Source organism: Conger conger, chromosome 6, assembly GCF_963514075.1.
Source record: "Conger conger chromosome 6, fConCon1.1, whole genome shotgun sequence".
In the NCBI taxonomy this organism is placed as follows: domain Eukaryota; kingdom Metazoa; phylum Chordata; class Actinopteri; order Anguilliformes; family Congridae; genus Conger; species Conger conger.
In genome coordinates, this window is record NC_083765.1 from 4,340,387 (window position 1) to 4,360,803 (window position 20,417).

Genomic DNA, 20,417 nt, shown 5'->3' on the forward strand with positions numbered 1-20,417 from the left:
TCGCTGTTTCATGTAGTTCGCAAGAAATGTCGTCTTTTGCCTCTTTTCAGGTTCAGGTGGCCTCCATCATGGAGGTTTTAGCGAAAACGGCAGCAGCAGAAATTACTAAACTAGTTGATGATGGGTCTGCTGTTTGGCGATTGGAGATGAGCAGAAGCCAAAGAGAGAACGAAGCGCTAAAAGCGAAGTTACTGCTGATGGAGGGAGAGCTCAGGGCTGTGCGAGGATACGGAGAGGGAACGCCGGACAATTCTCTAAAACTCTCATTTGAAGTTCCGGTTTGCGACGAATTCACAGACGCACAAATACGTGGGTTGCATAGCTTATTACATGAAAATGTCGCACTTTTTATGAAAGAAAAAACAACAACAAAAAACATTTTGCCAGTCGTAGCTGTTTATTTGCAGTTCGCTGTAGCAAGAACACCGCGCAATATTTCAGTTGCAATTCCAATTTAGCCTCTTAGATTTTTTTATTTTTCTGTGTTTTGGTGCACAATGATGTAGAAAATTCCTGCAAATTTGAACTTCCAATTTAATTTCGCTGGTAGAGCTATTCAAAGTTAGCCGGGTGTCGCCATGAAATATGATTTCAGAGGTCCATAACGTAGGAAAGAAAAGCCAAAGGTCTTTGAACATTAGAATTTAGGGAGTACGTGGCGTATACAATGTTTCATATCTGGAATATAAACACGATGTCTGCGTTCTTTTTGGAGATATGTTGCCAACGAAATACACTTGTTTTCACAAGGGAGCTTTTTTTCTTTTTTCTTTTTTCTTTTTTTAAGAAGGTGGGGGTGGGCTAAACATTTAAAATTTGATTTTATTTGTAGATTATTTATTTAAGAACACTTTCTCAATGTGTAAAAATAAGCACGTTTCTAATAATATCAGCTGAGATATGACCCATGGAATATTTAAATCCCTTTCAATTGACTGTTTTTGGCACACTCTTCTGGAAACCCAGTCCCTGTCAGAAATGTAACCCAACCATCTACCTTGGATATGTTGAAGTTACATCCTTTATAAACCTTCCTAAAACATCCAACTTTCTCCTTTTTTTTTATTTATTTTTTTTACATTCGTGTAACACTCCTATAATCTAAAATGGATTGCAATAACCAACGACAATTCCACTTTTTAAACAGAGTTTAATGTATTACTGCACACACCTGTTTGATCAACGAGAGTAGGCTTGGTCTGAATCTGTGCTGCTGCCTGTGAGAGCATCCCATGGAGATTAATAATGATATATATATAAAAAATTGGAATTACTGGTTATAATTGCTAAAGACATCAAGCCAAGTCATGTTGTGACACATATTATGAATTAACTGTAGTTCAGATTTCAAGATATTTTTGCTTTTGTGCAGGCACTTCAGGGGCAGCTGCTGCTAATGATGGTGGTGAAGGACCCCTCTGTAAGGAGGAGGAGCTGCACATGCAGCCCTGCCCTGCAGGAGACCCAAAAAAGGAGCTGCAAGCAGAACTCAAACAGGAGCCAGAGGAGCAGCCTCTCACCCCCACACTCCCCCTGCTGGAGTCCGCAGACTGGGGGATGGAGCTCCAGACTGTGTGGAGCAAGGCCAACAGCTTAGAAATTTCTCAGGAAAAAAGCAGACAGTGCATAGGAAGCTCGGAGCATGGCGACACCCGGTTAGATGACGACTTCTCTCCTCCGCATTACAGAGCTCGGAGGCCACACTCGGAGAAGGGCGAGGGGTCAGCATCACAACAACAGAAACAAAATGGCCGCCCCCTCTACAAAGAGTGCTCTCATGGGCTGCCTGATGAGGTTTCAGCAGAGATGCCGTTCCTTCTGGGTTCTCCAGGAGAGTGTGATGGAAGCGCCCCATGTGAGGTGAGTTCTGACACGTCAGCAGAAGCAAAGAGTCCCTGCAGAACTGAGGGACAGGAGGAGTTCATCTGCACATGCTGTGGGAAGACGTTCTTGGACGCTCTTGAACTGAAGATGCACGAGGAGCAGCACAGTCTGCAGAAACAGTTCACCTGCTCTGTGTGTGACCAGAGCTTCTCCCAGTCACATGTCCTTCAAGCGCACGAAAGCACTCACACACGGCTGTACGTTTGTACAAAGTACAGAAAAGACTTAAGCTGTAGAAACTTGCTTAAAGCCTACCAGCTCGTTCACACCAGAGAGAAACCGTTCACTTGTGAGCAGTGTGGAAAGTGCTTCTCCCTGAAGAGCCATCTTAAAACTCACCAGGTGACTCACACAGGAGAGAAATGCTTCAGCTGCACAGTGTGTAATAAGAGCTTTGCCTATCTCAGTGTTCTTAAGCAACATCAGAGTGTCCACACAGGGGAAAAACCCCACTGCTGCAACGAGTGTGGGAAGAGCTTTACCCGACTAGGTAGTCTTAAATCACATCAAAGGGTCCACACCAAAGAGAAACCGTTCACTTGTGAGCAGTGTGGAATGTGTTTCTCCAGGAAGAGCAATCTCAAAAGTCACCAGAGTGTCCACACAGGAGAGAAACCCCACTGCTGCAACGAGTGTGGAAAGACCTTTGCCCACCAATCAAATCTTAAATCTCACCAAAAGGTCCACAGCGGGGGGAACACCGTTCAGTTGCACACGGTGCAGCAGGAGTTTCTCCCAGAATCACACTCTTCAGAGACGCGTGCTTTCTCACAATCAGGACTCCAGACTAACAACGTCCCGGGGACAATAAACAGTGTGTTTGTGATTAACTGAAATCATTCCCGGGACACGTTTAGGACTACTATTTTTCACGAAAGCCCCGTGGCATCCATTCTGTGGCATCCACCAACCTTCCCTGCTTGTACAACAATCTCTCTCAGTGCAACATGTCGTGCTATTTGAAGAGACTGAGAGCAGTAGATGGGTATCTGCACAGACAGAAGACAAGGAAGTGGGTCCTATTGTGGCAGCAGTATTGCTAGGTAAGGTTACTAGGCTAGCATTATGGCGAACCCAAGTCTAGCCTACTGTCGTGATATAGAACAGTAAGACTTTGTTTTAGGCTGCCGATGTGGATACAAAATTCTTGTCACCTGATTTACAAATCTGGGCATCGCTCTCTTTCTACTTCCATTGTCATCATGATGTTTCAACCCCTTATTGGATACAACGCTGTCACGTGATTGTGTATTTTGAAACTTTGTTCTGTGCCTGGTAGCCTGTATTTTCAGTTATGTTAGTTATCTTCCGGGCCACCGGGAAAACTACCAGCTATTCATACAGACGAGCATTGTATAGCACGTCCGGTGTTCAGATTAAAAGATCGCTATGTAATTTGAACTGTGACGCTGTACATTTTTACTGCAGTCTCAACTGTTGCATGAATTGCTTGCTTTCTTAGGACGCTAGCCAGCATGAGCTTGGAGTGTATAGCTGTTTGCTCAGCTATCTTGTATTTTGCTGTACAAATTTGTTATTTTATTTACCCACGCCCCTCTCATTCTGCTTCTTTGGCTAATCTGTATACTTATTTTCTTATCTGTATTCCTGTACTTGGATTCATTAATTTCATTTTTATGCGTGCAAAGCGCTTTGTTTTTGAGAAGTGCTATATAAATAGTTAATTATTATTATTATTATTATTGTTGTTGTTGTTGTTGTTATTAACCCACTTTTTCAGAATAGGGGGCGAATATGTTGTTGTTTTTTTGTTCTTTCTTTTATTTTATTTAACTTGATACTCTGCGCTGGTTTCGCAGACACAGGTTAAGATTAGTCCTGGACTAAACTGAGTTTCATACGGAGATTCTCCATTCAAAATCAAATTTAGTCCAGGACTAGACGAAGGAAGTTGCCCAAATAAATAAGACGAAGAAACGTTTCTAATGACGGAGTAAATGACGGAGATGCTGTGACACAAATCAATTAGTGTCACGCAGTCTGAAAGGAAGTGCAGAAGAGAAAAGGTCATTATCGTGACGATATTGGATCGGACAGGGCTCAATTCAGATATGAGTGAGGAATGCAGCGTCAAACGAAATGTTGACCACGTACTTGTGCCGTGCACAAAATATTATCCAGAGAGTTGAAAGGCTGTGTCGATGAGGTTGGACGGGGACGGAACTTGGAGGGGATAGTTGGGTTGGGAGAGGGGGGGTGTGGGAGGTCAATAGGTGGCAGTCTGCAACTTAACGTGAACAATCATCCCGAATAAACTCAAACAAGAAGAAGATCCTCCCCCCCATTAGAAGTTCACAGGACTGTTTCATACGCGGTTGTTGTCTCGCTAGTTCAACATTTGCAAGAAATGTCGTCTTTTCCTTCTCTTCAGGTTCAGGTGGCCTCCATCTTGGAGGTTTTAGCGAAAACGGCAGTAGTAGAAATTACTAAACTAGTCGACGATGGGTCTGCTGTTTGGCGATTGGAGATGTGCAGACGCCAAAGAGAGAACGAAGCGCTAAAAACGAAGTTACTGCTGATGGAGGGAGAGCTCAGGGCTGTGCGAGGATACGGAGTGGGAACGCCAGGTAATTCTCTAAAACTCTCATTTCAAGTTCCGGTTTGCGATGAATTCAGAGAAACACAAAGACATGAGTTGTGAGCTTATTACATGGAAATGTCTTCGTACTTAAAAAAAAATGTTTTGTTGGCAATCGTGGCTGTTTATTTGCAGAGAGGTAGCCTAGCTCAAGTTTGGAGCATGGTGCAATATTTCAGTTGCCGACACCTGGAGGTTGCACCACAGCACAGATGGGTCATTTCCTTTGAACTTTTTTTTTCTTTTTTCTTTTTTTTTCCCTTTTTTTAATGAAAGAACAGATAATACAAACAATCAGGTAAACAATATTAGCACTTAACATCAAAGGTCATAGTATAAAGAGTATACAATACAGTTATTCACGTACAATTACTTAAAAAGGTTTCAGGAAAAAAGGATCTATAATGTTTCAATAATTTGTCATTCTTTGCATTTTTAAACAAATTGAGAGATTTGAGGAGAAATTTTAATTCAATGAGAAAATGAGATATTTCAGGTAATGACTTAGCAAACTTCTGTTTATGAACAAAAAACTTGGCATATAAAATAATGAAATTAACTACAAATTCAAGAGTGCCATCTACTGGGTTATCGTAGTAACATATAATGTCCTTTAGAGTAAAAGAATAAACAGCGGCTTCAAAAACATGAGATTCTAGGTCTTTCCAAAATGTTTGAGATATTTCACAGTCAAAGAACAGATGAGATATTGTTTCTATATTATGAATGCAAAAAGAAGTATCAATGTCTACAAACTTAGCAATAAGGCAATTAACAGGGTATATCGTATGTAAAATATTGAAGTGCACTACCTTAGCTTTGTTTAGAATACAGTACTTATAGGGCAAGAGCCAAGCCCTTCTCCAATTAATATTTTCAAATTGCGATCTCCAGAAAAATGTGCCTCTAGGAACAGTCTTATTCTTTCTTTGAAATGTCTGGCGAATATGCTTATTATTACACTTAATATCTGTTAGTTCAATTCCATCTGACATCAAAAGAGGCTGTGTCATAAAATTCTCACTGTAACTTAAATGGCTTTTCACAAATTGAGTTATTCCTGCAGGAATAGCTAAAGATTAAGATTTAAAATCTTTTAAGGGAATAGGGAAACTGCACACATATAAACCGTTCATCGGACAGCATATTACCAAAGTCATCGAAAAGAAACATAATTTATACCTCTTTGGAACCATCTAGGAAAGAATAAGGATTTGTTTCTGATCATTATGTCACAATTATTCCAGAGAAAGGCGTTTCATCGTGCTTTTCAGAGAGCGAATGTATTGCTGCTAGAATCTCAGCATTATCTCCACTGTCACGTTTTGTCTTTTTTGTTGGAGTTTCTAAGTGTGGAAACGCGATGTCATCTGATTGGAAGTTAAAGTTAGCTTCGGCCCCCTCTTCATTAAGTTCCTCTAAATCCTGCATGATTGCTGGGTTGTTGCTAGCAACAGGTTCGTGCAACGTTAGCTTGTGTCGTGTCTGTGAACAAAGCTTTACTCCCTTTTCTTCTTTTCCCCATTCAAGTTAATATCATCTCAACACATACAACGTCACTTGTGCATTGCCTTATGTTAGTAAATGAGATTGCATCGGTTGTTTAATCAAAAAACCCTCCTAAGAACCTGGCAGAGCGAAAAACACACGCCCTCCTACATCGCCACCATCTTGGCCCCTTCAATTTCGTTTTTCCGGTCATTAAACGTTCGCTGGGTGACGCCATGAAAAACGTGTCACGGCACGAAATGTGATTTTTAGACGTCCATAACGTTGGAAAGAAAAGTCCTTGTTCTTCGGAAATTTGTATGTCGGGAGCAATTTGAACTCATCATATAAAATGTTACATATCTGGCTTATATAAACGGGTGGCTTATCTATTTTTGTTTTCGACATATTTTTAGTGTAACTGGATTCGTAAACGAGTCATTTGAGAACACTTTATCTAAGTGTAAACGTAAAAACACGTTACGAATAACATTAGCTGAGATATGACCCATGGAATATTCAATCGCTCAATTGACCATTTCTGGCGCATATAGACTCTTCTGTAATGGAAACCCGGCCCTCTACCTTATGTTAAAGTTGCATTTTCTATGAAGATTTATCTTTGATATTCCGTGGGTTTTTGTTTATACTGGGGGTTTTTTTTTTCATTGCGTGTAACACTTTTTCATTGCGTGTGACTTAATGCATAACTGCATACATTCTTGATCAACATGTCAAAGATTTAGAGCAGGATCTCTGCTGCTACCTTTACATTACATTATTGGCATTTTGCAGACACTCTTATCCAGATCTTATACAGTTGATTAGACTAAGCAGGAGACAATCCTCCCCTGGAGCAATGCAGGGTTAAGGGTCTTGCTCAAGGGCCCAACGGCTGTGTGGATCTTATTGTGGGATTAGAACCACCGGCCTTGTGTGTCCCAGTCATTTACCTTAACCACTACGCTACAGGCCGCCTGTGAGAATACCTGTTGTACCTTCCCATGGGGATTAATAATAATACATTTGTAATGAGTCATTACTGGTGAAAGTTGCGAAGGACGCCAAGTCAAAGTGTGACATATTACCAATTACCTGCAGTTGAGATTAAGATATTTATGTTTTTGTGCAGGCACTTCAGGGGCAGCTGCTGCTAATGGTGAAGGTGAAGGACCCCTCTGTAAGGAGGAGGAGCTGCACATGCAGCCCTGCCCTGCAGGAGACCCAGAAAAGGAGCTGCAAGCAGAACTCAAACAGGAGCCAGAGGAGCAGCCTCTCACCCCCACACTCCCCCTGCTGGAGTCTGCAGATTGGGGGATGGCGCTCCAGGGTGTGTGGAGCGTGGCCAACGGCTCGAGAGTTGATCAGGAACAAAATGGAAGCTCGGAGCATGGAGACGCCCGGTTAGACGATGACTTCTCTCCTCCGCATTACACAGATTCTCAGAGGCCACGCTCGGAGAAGGACGAAGGGTCAGCATCACACCTTGAGCAGAAACAAAATGGCTGCCCTCTAGAGGAGACAAGCATTGGTAGACCAGCTGATGACATTTCGCCGTTCCCTCTGGGTTCTCCAGGACAGTGTGTTGGAAGCGCCCCGTGTGAGGCGGGTTCTGACACGTCAGCAGAAGCAAAGAGTCCCTGCAGAACTGAGGGACAGGAGGAGTTAATCTGCACATGCTGTGGGAAGACGTTCCCGGACGCTCTCAAACTGAAGACGCAGGAGGAGCAACACAGCGCGGGGAAACGGTTCAGCTGTTCAGAGTGCGGCAAGGGTTTCACTTCCTCCAGCATCCTGGAGAAGCACGAGCAGGTTCACAGCAGGGAGAAACCATTCACCTGCTCTGTGTGCGACAAGAGCTTCTCCCAGTCAGACGTCCTTCAAGTGCACGAAAGCACTCACACAGGGCAGAAACAGTGCGCTTCTGTGGAGTGTGGAAAACACTTCAAAAGAAAAACCTTGTTTAAAGCCCACCAGTGTGTTCACACCAAAGAGAAACCGTTCACTTGCGAGCAGTGTGGAAAGGGCTTCTCCCAGAAGTATCATCTTAAGACTCATCAGAGAGTCCACACAGGAGAGAGACCCCACTGCTGCAATGAGTGTGGGAAGAGCTTTACCACATTAGGTAGCCTTAAACATCATCAAAGCGTCCACACCAAAGAGAAACCATTTGCTTGTGAGCAGTGTGGAAAGTGCTTCTCCCTGAAGGGCCATCTTAAAACTCACCAGGTGATTCACACAGGAGAGAAATGCTTCAGCTGCACAGTGTGCAATAAGAGCTTTGCCTATCTCAGTGTTCTTAAGCAACATCAGAGAGTCCACACAGGGGAAAAACCCCACTGCTGCAATGAGTGTGGGAAGAGCTTTACCACATTAGGTAGCCTTAAAGATCATCAAAGCGTCCACACCAAAGAGAAACCATTTGCTTGTGAGCAGTGTGGAAAGTGCTTCTCCCTGAAGGGCCATCTTAAAACTCACCAGGTGACTCACACAGGAGAGAAATGCTTCAGCTGCACAGTGTGCAATAAGAGCTTTGCCTATCTCCATGTTCTTAAGCAACACCAGAGAATCCACACAGGGGAAAAACCCTACTGCTGCAACGAGTGTGGGAAGAGCTTTGCCCAACTACGTAGTCTTAAATCTCACCAAAAGGTCCACAGCGGGGGGAACACCGTTCAGTTGCACACGGTGCAGCAGGAGTTTCTCCCAGAATCGCACTCTTCAGAGACGCATACTTTTTCAGGACTCCAGACTAACTGCATCCCAACGTCCCGGGGCGATAAATAATGTGTTCGGCATGAACTGATATCATTCCCAGGACACTTTTGTGACAAAAAGTTAATGCCGGTTGATTTTATTTACCAATATGTGTATTGCTATTTATTGTTTACCGCCATTGGTGCACCTAGGTACACGTACTATAGTTATTTTTACGACAGTAAGACTTTGTTTTAGGCTGTGGGTGTGGATACAAAATTTGGAAAAACCTCTGGAAATTACCAACGAGAACACTATGAGGAGAATAAATACATGTATAGCTATATATACAACATTAAGTAAAATAAACACAGGAATTATAATTTATGGTAACTGAAAATACAGTCATACAACACTGTGCTTGATGTTGCTGTTAAAAAATAAAATAAAATAATAATAAATAAAATATGAGAACTTGCACTTTGAATCGTTTGTTTATGAATATAAAATTGTGGTGTACTGAGCTAAATTAATGTTTTTGTCCCAAGCATTACGGAGGGCATTGCATATTACAATTCTCATGAACATATAAACACAACAACAGCAACAAAAATATCAATGAATAACTATATATTGTTGTTTGTAACAATATTAGCATGGTGGATATGCATAGGTATTAAAGGAGACTGGGCTTGGGACTGGGGCAGTTGGAATAGCCAGGGCAGGAGGGAAGGTGAAGGATGGGTCTCCTGAAGTACTGGTATTGTTCCGATTTTGCCAAGGACTTCACAGACCTCTTCGGAAGTACATCTGCAGCCTACCTGGGAGAAAATATACACGCCTCCACATGCTGATCACCTGGAGATATAAAAGTAACATTAGTTATGAAATGTATGAAAGTAACCAAGAGACCTGTACTAATTATACTGTGTGCCTAATTATACTGTAATGCCTGGCATTACAGTCATTATTGTACTCAACAAAGAAAAAACAGAACAATAAGTATATGTATTTACTGTACATTCATATAATTGAAGGTAACATGGGTGTAAATATTGTATAATATAATAATTGTGGAAACTGCTCTATTTAAGTACTTAGCTGGGCAACTACATAATATGGGCAAATTAACAACAACAATAATAATATATTAATGGAAAATAAAGGAACATATACCAAGATGTCTGAATGACAGTAAGTTAGGCCTATGTCAATAAACAATTGGCAGTGAAATAAGAGCAACAATAATACATTTTATGTCGAAACCTTCACCAATCAAACGTGTAGACAAATTGTCAATCCTTATTGTAACTCTGAGAATGTTTTTTAAATTTCTTAATTTTATTGTTTTATAATTTTAACAATTGTTAAAATTAGGGATATGTTACGGCCCCCTGCTCTGTGCTACTTATTCTGGCGTTACTTCACAGGTGCCTTGTTGGTGGAGTACCAGGTCATTTGCGCAATTGGGAGCACCTGTGACCAGATGTTAAAATGTACCTGACTCTTGCCTGAAGGAGGGAACTCTCTTCCCACGTACCTGTTGGTTCTTTTTGGGTTTGCATGAGACAACATTGCTTCAGCATACTTTTCACACATCTACTCACACTACTGATGCAACTGACTTTCACACTACACATTTTTGTTAACTGGTTATTTCAAATAAATTTGACCTTGTTTTTTAAATGCGTCAGTGTGCGTCTCCCTCTTTGTCACGGCCAATGAGCCAGGTCGTGACCGATAATGAAGTACATAATAATATCAAGCAGGAAATAAAATGAAAGGTAGGCAGCTGGTTGGATGTTGGGTAAAAGTTTTTATGGCAACTGAAGGACAACAATATTTACAACTTGTCTACTATCCATGCACACAGGTACAGACAATTGCCAAAATATCCACTCACTGAGAACTTTATTAGGAACACCTGTACACCTACTTAGTCATGCGATTACCTAATCGTGGCAGCAGTGCAATGCACAAAATCATGCAGATATGGGTCAGGAGCTCCAGTTCATGTTCATATCCACCAATAGTGATTTTGACTGTGGCATGATTGTTGGTGCAAGGTACGAGTATTCCTGTAACTGCTGATCTCCTGGGATTTTCATCCACAACAGTCTCTTGAGTTTACTCAGAATGGTGCGAAAAACAAACATTCAGTGATCGGCAGTTCTGCAGACGGAAATGGCTTGAGGATGAGTGAGGTAATGGAGAAGGGCCAGACTGGTCTAAGCTGACAGGAAGGTGACAGTAATGCAAATAACTGCACATATCAGTGAACAGATCTCTGAACACACAATGCGTCAAACCTCTAAGTGGATAGACTACAGCAGCAGAAGACCTAATACGTCTAATAAATACCCAATAAAGTGAGTGTATATTTTCAAATAGAACATGCAAAATATGTAACTGAGGTGAAGGGTATAGCTTATTAAAGTACAGAACCGTATGAACATATTTACACTTACACAATGAGGCAACATAAAAGTAGTACAGTAGTATGTATGTGAAAATAGCAGTGTATAACAATATGTGGAAAGTTCCACATTAGATGTAGAACTGACATTACATCACTACTGACATTAGATCAATGATTGCAATTTATTACATACACAAAAAAAGATTACAATGTTATATACAGTGCCATCTGTAATGTTTAGGACAAAGACATATTTTTATTTGGCTCTGTTCTCCACAATTTTAGATTTGTAATCAAAAATGCATATTCTCAGCAAATATTGAAGGGCATGTTTACAGACTTTGGTTTCACCATATTGAAATTACAGTGTGTTTTATATATAGTAACAATAAACATCATATTTTTCTCTGCTTTTTCTTGCCTTTGGTTTGTATTATTGTTGGCATTAAACATGAGGGCCAGAATGTCCAAATTCCAATGAATGTCAAGGAAGCCATTATGAGACTGAAAAATTAAAATAAAAAGTCTGTAATGTCTGCTTTGTTATGCCAAACCTTAGGTGTAACAAAATCAACTGTTTGGAACAGCATTAAGGAGAGAGAACATGTAATGGGGCATAGGGCATGGCAAGCCAAGTAAGACCTCTACAGCTGATAGCTGAAGAATTCTCATCATAATGAAGAAAAATCCCAAACATGTGTCCAACCGATCAGAAACACCCTTCAGGAGGCAGGCGTGGATGTGTCAGAGACTACTGTCCACAAAAGACCACAGTCATGTCTCAGTGGGTCACAGACTTCAACCAGTCATGCAGACAGAAAATATGCAGTAAACATGACTGTAATTTACATCACATAAATATGTCCCAAACATTATGGTGCCCTGAAATGGGGGATTATGTATAAAAAGTGCTGTCATGTCTACATGGTGAAACCAGAATGCATAAAAATACCCTTTAATAAAATATGAGAACTTGCACTTTGAATCGTTTGTTTATGAATATAAAATTGTGGTGTACTGAGCTAAATTAATGTTTTTATCCCAAGCATTACGGAGGGCATTGCATATTACAATTCTTATGAACATATAAACACAACAACAGCAACAAAAATATCAACGAATAACTATATATTGTTGTTTGTAACAATATTAGCATGGTGGATATGCATAGGTATTAAAGGAGACTGGGCTTGGGACTGGGGCAGTTGGAATAGCCAGGGCAGGAGGGAAGGTGAAGGCTGGGTCTCCTGAAGTACTGGTATTGTTCCGATTTTGCCAAGGACTTCACAGACCTCTTCGGAAGTACATCTGCGCCTACCTGGGAGAAAATATAGACGCCTCCACATGCTGATCACCTGGAGATATCAAAGTAACATTAGTTATCAAATGTATGAAAGTAACCAAGAGACCTGTATTAATTATACTGTGTGCCTAATTATACTGCAATGCCTGGCATTACAGTCATTGTTGTACTAAACAAAGAAAAAACAGAACAAAAAGTATATGTATTTACTGTACATTCATATAATTTAAGGTAACATGGGTGTAAATATTGTATAATATAATAATTGTGGAAACTGCTCTATTATTTAAGTACTTAGCTGGGCAACTACATAACATTAACAACAACAACAACAATAATAATAATAATAATATATTAATGGAAAATAAAGGAACATATACCAAGATGTCTGAATGACAGTAAGTTAGGCCAATGTCAATAAACAATTGCCAGTGAAATACGAGCAACAATAATACATTTTATGTCTAAACCTTCACGAATCAAACGTGTATACAAATTGTCAATACTATTAATGACGGTGATATTTTAAAACCGTAATGTGATAGCATGTTAATGTAGCTGGCTACGACGTTGAGAAGCAGACATGCAGAGACATTATCCCGTTTACCTGTAATTTTCCCACATAAAAAAACGAACAATTGGAACATTCAAAATAGCAATACAACATCGGGAATACCTCAACAACATGAATATCATTCGAGGACCCGTTAATGCCAAAATAATTATCTAAATAAGACTTACCAAAAGGAGCCCATGGATAATTTTCCGTTGAAAATGAATGGGAAAAGTTCAGGAATCCGCGCTGTAAGGACGTCATTGGTTTTTCTCGGAACAGCGCCGCGATATCAACGTGCGGCCAAGAATATATCGCATCCGAAGTGATAAGAACTTCCGTTGAGAATGAATGGGAAAAGTTAAGGAAAGTTAAGCTTAACTATCCGCGGCTTCGGCGCGCAGACCCGCGGCGTGCCTTATCCATTAGGCAATTACAATTTAAGTCTTAATAAGGTTGAATAATTAACTACATTTGTTGTCTTCCATCTCTGCAAGATTCCAACAGGATATTAAAATATCAAAAGATATCTTAAAAAACATGGCTGCCATCAGCCATTCAGACATCAGCTGCCATTTGAAAGGCTTCGCAATGGCCGATCATCATGAAATTTTGGTTGGATGTATTGACCTATGGCTTGGTACTCCTGTGTGAAATCAGTCAGCCATTTTGGAGCAAATAAGCCAGTTTTTTAAGAGTGTATCATTGGCTGTGGTTAATGGCAAATCATACATTATTCTATGAATATCCTTCAGCCAAAACAACTTTACCTCAAGAACCAACATTGGCACCATTTGAAACCATTAGTAAAACCTACTTTTGTGAACTTGACTGTAGAGTTTTTGCCCATCTTCACCAAATTGGGCTTGAAAGAATCTGTGGATTCTGTAATATACAAAAATGAATTAATGTGAAGCAGTGCAAAAGAGAAGAGGTCATATTATAGACTGATTTGATCATCCAGGGCTCAATTCTACTTTATTATTGATGGCTAAACAAAGTTCAGATACGTGTGAGGAATGCAATGTCAAAGAGAATGTTGAACATGAACTTTAACAGTGCATAATAATATTATCCACAGTGAGAGATTGGAACTCGGAAGAGAAACTTGGGTTGGGAGATGGGACATACGAGGCCAGTAGGTGGCGATATTCTCCGTAACGCTATAGGTCATCCGCCAAAACAACCTAAAGAAGAAGATCCTCCCACAACAGAAGCCCAGGGCTGTTTCATGCGGGTCTGTTGTATTTAGTTGGTTCCGTAGATTGTTCGTGTGCTTTACAAGAAATGGCGTCTTTTCAGGTTCAGGTGGCCTCCATCTTGGAGGTTTTAGCGAAAACAGCAGTAGCAGAAATTAATAAGCTGGTCGATGATGGGTCTACTGTATTGCGATTGGAGATGTGCAGAAGCCAAAGAGAGAACGAATCGCTTAAAACGAAGTTACTGCTGATGGAGGGAGAGCTCAGGGCTGTGCGAGGATACGGAGAGAGAACGCCAGGTAATTCTCTAAAGCTTTCATTTCAACCTCCGGTTTGCTATGAATTCAGAGAAGCACAAAGAGTTGTGCAGCTTATTACATTGAAAGTTCTTCGTACTTAAAAAAAATGAAATATCAGTTTTGTTGGCAATCGTGGCTTTTTATTTGCAGAGAGGTAGCCTAGCTCTAGTTGGAGCATGGTGCAATATTTCAGTTTCCGACACGTGGAGGCTGCACCACAACACAGAGGGGTCCTTCCTTTGAACTTCGTTTTTACGTTCGCTGGGTGACGCCAGGAAAAACGTGTCACGGCACGAAATGTGATTTTTAGACGTCCATAACGTTGGAAAGAAAAGTCCTTGTTCTTCGGAAATTTGTATGTCGGGAGCAATTTGAACTTATCATATAAAATGTTACATATCTGGCTTATATAAACGGTTGGCTTATCTATTTTTGTTTTGGACATATTTTTAGTGTAACTGGATTCGTAAATGAGACATTTGAGAACACTTTCTCAAGGTGTAAACGTAAAAACATGTTACGAATAACATTAGCTGAGATATGACCCATGGAATATTCAATCGCTCAATTGACCATTTCTGGCGCATATAGACTCTTCTGTACTGTAAACCCGGCCCTCTACCTTGGATATGTTTAAGTTGCATTTTATATAAAGATTTATCTTTGATATTCGGTGGCTTTTTGTTTATACTGGGTTTTTTTCCATTGCGTGTAACACTGCTATTATCTAAAATGTATTGCAATTACTATTCCACTTTTGAAACAGGGTTTAATGCATTTCTGCATACATTCTTGATCAACATTTAGAGCAAAAGATTTAGAGCAGGATTGGTCTGGCTCTCTGCTGCTACCTTTCCATTACATTATTAGGATTTGGCAGACGCTCTTATCCAGAGAGACATACAGTTGATTAGACTAAGCAGGAGACAATCCTCCCCTGGAGCAATGCAGGGTTAAGGGCCTTGCTCAAGGGCCCAACGGCTGTGCGGATCTTATTGTGGCTTTGACCGGGATTAGAACCACCGGCCTTGCGTGTCCCAGTCATTTACCTTAACCACTACACTACAGGCCGCCACACCTGTGAGAATACCTGTTGTAGCTTCCCGTGGTGATTAATAATGACACATTTGTAATTAGTCATTCCTGGTTAAAGTTGCTAAGGACACCAAGCCTGCAGTTGAGATTAAGATATTTATGTTTTTGTGCAGGCACTTCAGGGGCAGCTGCTGCTAATGGTGGTGAAGGACCCCTCTGTAAGGAGGAGGAGCTGCACATGCAGCCCTGCCCTGCAGGAGACCCAAAAAAGGAGCTGCAAGCAGAACTCAAACAGGAGCCAGAGGAGCAGCCTCTCACCCCCACACTCCCCCTGCTGGAGTCCGCAGACTGGGGGATGGAGCTCCAGGGTGTGTGGAGCGTGGCCAACGGCTTGAGAGTTGATCAGGAACAAATTGGAAGCTCGGAGCATGGAGACACCCGGTTAGATGATGACTTCTCTCCTCCGCATTACACTGATTCTCAGAGGCCACGCTCGGAGAAGGACGAAGGGTCAGCATCACACCTTGAGCAGAAACAAAATGGCTGCCCTCTAGAGGAGACGAGCATTGGTAGACCAACTGATGACATTTCGGCAGAGATGCCGTTCCCTCTGGGTTCTCCAGGAGAGTGTGATGGAAGCGCCCCGTGTGAGGCTGGTGCTGACACGTCAGCAGAAGCAAAGAGTCCCTGCAGAACTGAGGGACAGGAGGAGGAGTTCATCTGCACACGCTGTGGGAAGACGTTCCCGGACGCTCTTGAACTGAAGACACACAAGGAGCAGCACAGCGCGGGGAAACGGTTCAGCTGTTCAGAGTGCGGCAAGGGTTTCACTTCCTCCAGCATCCTGGAGAAGCACAAGCAGGTTCACAGCAGGGAGAAACCATTCACCTGCTCTGTGTGCGACAAGAGCTTCTCCCAGTCACACATCCTCAAAGCTCACAAACACACTCACACAGGGCAGAAACAGTGCGCTTCTGTGGAGTGTGGAAAACGCTTCTCCTCTAAGAGTCATCTTAAAACTCACCAGGTGACTCACACAGGAGTGAAAGCCTTCAGCTGCACAGTATGCAATAAGAGCTTTCTCTATCCCAGTGTTTTAAAGGAACATCAGAGAGTCCACACAGGGGAGAAACCACACCGCTGCAACCAGTGTGGGAAGAGCTTTGCCCATCGTTCTCATCTTAAAAGCCACCAAACGGTCCACACAGGAGAGAAACCCTTCACTTGTGAGCAGTGTGGAAAGTGCTTCTCCCTGAAGAGCAGTCTTAAAATTCACCAGAGTGTCCACACAGGAGAGAAACCCCACTGCTGCACTGTGTGCAATAAGAGTTTTTTCTATCTCAGTGATCTTAAGCGACATCAGAAAATCCACACAGAAGAGAGACCCCACTGCTGCAACGAGTGTGGGAAGAGCTTTACCACATTAGGTAGCCTTAAATATCATCAAAGCGTCCACACCAAAGAAAAACCATTTGCTTGTGAGCAGTGTGGAAAGTGCTTCTCCCTGAAGGGCCATCTTAAAACTCACCAGGTGACTCACACAGGAGAGAAACCCTTCACTTGCGAGCAGTGTGGGAAGAGCTTTGCCCATCGTTATCATCTTAAAAGCCACCAAACGGTCCACACAGGAGAGAAACCCTTCACTTGTGAGCAGTGTGGAAAGTGCTTCTCCCTGAAGAGCAATCTTAAAATTCACCAGAGTGTCCACCCAGGAGAGAAACCCCACTGCTGCACTGTGTGCAATAAGAGTTTTTTCTATCACAGTGTTCTTAAGCGACATCAGAAAATCCACACAGCAGAGAGACCCCACTGCTGCAACGAGTGTGGGAAGAGCTTTGCCACATTAGGTAGCCTTAAATATCATCAAAGCGTCCACACCAAAGAAAAACCATTTGCTTGTGAGCAGTGTGGAAAGTGCTTCTCCCTGAAGGTCCGTCTTAAAACTCACCAGGTGACTCACACAGGAGAGAAACCCTTCACTTGCGAGCAGTGTGGGAAGAGCTTTGCCCGTCGTTATCATCTTAAAATTCACCAGGGTGTCCACACTGGAGAGAAACCCCACTGCTGCACTGTGTGCAATAAGAGTTTTTTCTATCCTAGTCTTCTTAAGCGACATCAGAAAATCCACACAGGAGAGAAACCCCACTGCTGCAACGAGTGTGGAAAGACCTTTGCCCACCTATCAAATCTTAAATCTCACCAAAAGGTCCACAGCGGGGGGAACACCGTTCAGTTGCACACGGTGCAGCAGGAGTTTCTCCCAGAATCACACTCTTCAGAGACACGTGCTTTCTCACAATCAGGACTCCAGATTAACGACGTCCCAATGTCCCAGGGTGATAAATAATGTGTTCGGCATGAACTGATATCATTCCCAGGACACCTTTTTGACAAAAAGTTAATGCCGGTTGATTTTATTTGCCCATATGTGTGTTGCTATTTATTGTTTAGCGCCATTGGTGCACCTAGGTACACATCCATCCATTATCTTAACCCACTTATCCTGAACAGGGTAGCAGGGGGGCTGGAGCCTATCCCAGCATACATTGGGCGAAAGGCAGGAATACACCCTGGACAGGTCGCCAGTCCATCGCAGGGCACTCGCACCTATGAGCAATTTAGACTCTCCAATCAGCCTAACCTGCATGTCTTTGGACTGTGGGAGGAAACAGGAGTACCCAGAGGAAACCCACACAGACACGGGGAGAACATCCGAACTCCACACAGAGAGGCCCCGGCCAACGGGGATTCGAACCCAGGACCTCCTTGTTGTGAGGCGGCAGTGCTGCCCACTGCACCATCCATGCCACCCGTAGGTACACATACTATAGTTATTTACGACGGTAAGACTGTTTTAGGCTGTCGGTGTGGATACAAAATTTGGAAACACCTCTGGAAATTACCAACGAGAACAACTATGACGAGAATAAATACATGTATAGCTATATATACAACATTAAGTAGAATAAACGTATGAATTATAATTTATGGTAACTGAAAATACAGTCATACAACACTACATGATGTTGCTCTGCGATGAGTTGCCAACAACATAGCCCTAACAATTTGCTTTTTAAATGTACACAATTTTGTTTTTTTTACTATAAAAATACGAAAAGTATTCTTTTTTCATATACAAACAAACATCCAAATGTCCTTATCCAAATTTGAAAGCATTTTTACAAATTAATTTCTCGCAGAGATGCTCAGATGTTTTGACCCGGAAGTCTAGAGAACGCTAATGAACCATAGATCTTTCCAGTGGGAATGACAGCACGCCTATCTGAGGCCTAATGGATACAACGCTATCATGTGATTGTGTACTTTGTTCTGTGCCTGCTTGCATGTAGTTTCAGTTATGTTTGTTGTCTTAATAGGCCACAGAAGAAGATTTCTGGAGCTTCTTATTCGCTTCATTAAAGAGATTTGGCTTTGGAGAGTCATTCAGTGGATTAAAATCCTATATTACTCGCCCACAGCGTCCATGATCACTAACGGTCTTACTTCACAAAGATTCATGCTCGACCACGGCACCAGACAAGCATGCCCACTCTCTCCAGTTTAATATGCCATATTTATAGAGCCCTGCTGCCATCCAACAAAACAATAACATTACAGGAATACAGACTCCAGATACTTCCCATAAAATGAGTTCATATGCAGAGGATATTCTCCTCGATCTAGAAAATCCAATAGCATCACTACCAGAAGTCTTCAGTGTAATAAACACATTCTCAGAAACACAAGCTGCTCAAGTTGAGGTATTGATATTTTCAAAAAGCAAAGAGCTTGGGGCCTTAGCAGACATTATTACCTGGCAAACCACCTTCAATGTATTGTAAAACGGCTATTCCCCAATTATCAACAAAACCCATGGCTGGAAATAATACAAACAGAATACAAAGTCTGTTTTGCTTGGGACTGGATCAGCCCAAGATTGCTACTCTAAGATACATTCCCCGACCGGGAATCGAACGTAGGCCACGGTGGTGATGGCACAGAATCCTAAACGCTAGCCCTCCAGGGAGAGGAGGTCAGCGCCCACTGTGGGAAGATGTTCCCGGACGCTCTTACACTGAAGACGCACGAGGAGCAGCACAGTGCGGGGAAACCTGGACCTCTGGGTTATGGGCCCAGCATGCCTCTGCTGCACCTCTCTCCTGCCTCGCTCTGTTTCCATTCCAGTTCCTCTAGGAATCCTGATGTGTAAATAAATGTGTGTCTATCTGAGGTTTCCCATGACACCATTCTACCAATTATGAAGGCATTTTCATTAAATATGCTCCCCCACCCCAAGCAAAGGGACAAAGCAAAAGAGAAGTCCACCCCAGATGGGACTCGAACCCACAATCCCTGGCTTAGGAGGCCAGTGCCTTATCCATTAGGCCACTGGGGCACTGTGGTCTCTCCCGTTTATGAGAGAATAGGGCTGGGACACTCATGCTATAAGAGAGACAAGAAGAAGTCCTGTAATTTTTACAATTTAAGTCTTAATAAGATTGAATATTTAACTACATTTGTTGTCTTCCATCTCTGCAAGATTCCAACAGGATGTTAAAATATCGAAAGGTATCTTAAAAAAACATGGCTGCCATCAACCATTCAGACATCAGCTGCCATTTCACAGGCTTCGCAATGGCCGATCATCATGAAATTTTGGTTGGATGTATTGACCTATGGCTTGGTACTCCTGTGTGAAATTGGGAATCAGTCAGCCATTTTGGAGCAAATAAGTCAGTTTTTTAAGAGTGTATCATTGGCTGTAGTTAATGGCAAATCATACATTATTCTATGAATATCCTTCAGCCAAAACAACTTTACCTCAAGAACCAACATTGGCACCATTTTAAACCATTTGTAAAACCTACTTTTGTGAACTTGACTGTAGATTTTTTGCCCATCTTCACCAAATTGGGCTTGAAAGAATCTGTGGATTCTGTA

The 20,417-nt window shown here is 42.0% G+C and overlaps 2 protein-coding genes and 1 non-coding gene across 7 annotated transcripts; 2 read left to right on the top strand and 1 right to left on the bottom strand.

The window, feature by feature from the left end:
- LOC133130485 (zinc finger protein 2-like) lies at nucleotides 1–2,718 on the top strand. Its single transcript, XM_061245103.1, has 3 exons — nucleotides 1–309; nucleotides 1,373–2,003; nucleotides 2,454–2,718. The coding sequence occupies exons 1-3, from the start codon at nucleotides 27–29 to the stop codon at nucleotides 2,716–2,718; spliced, it is 1,179 nt and encodes a 392-aa protein (XP_061101087.1). The 5' UTR covers nucleotides 1–26.
- Nucleotides 1,920–19,469, top strand: LOC133130138 (oocyte zinc finger protein XlCOF6-like). 5 transcript variants are annotated; one of them, XM_061244437.1, is made up of 3 exons: nucleotides 1,920–2,927; nucleotides 4,277–4,472; nucleotides 15,650–19,469. In XM_061244437.1, exons 2-3 carry the CDS (start codon nucleotides 4,373–4,375, stop codon nucleotides 17,821–17,823), a joined length of 2,274 nt encoding a protein of 757 aa, XP_061100421.1. In that variant the 5' UTR covers nucleotides 1,920–2,927; nucleotides 4,277–4,372; the 3' UTR covers nucleotides 17,824–19,469. The 5 variants fall into 5 exon arrangements, with proteins under 5 accessions (XP_061100421.1, XP_061100422.1, XP_061100420.1 ...); XM_061244438.1 differs by lacking the exon at nucleotides 1,920–2,927 and adding an exon at nucleotides 3,760–3,911; XM_061244436.1 differs by lacking the exon at nucleotides 1,920–2,927 and having other exon boundaries at nucleotides 4,125–4,472.
- A 330-nt stretch (nucleotides 19,470–19,799) lies between these two features.
- Nucleotides 19,800–19,872, bottom strand: trnar-ccu (transfer RNA arginine (anticodon CCU)). Its single transcript has one exon. It is a non-coding gene; the product is annotated as a tRNA-Arg (tRNA).
- Between the last annotated feature and the right edge of the window lie 545 nt (nucleotides 19,873–20,417).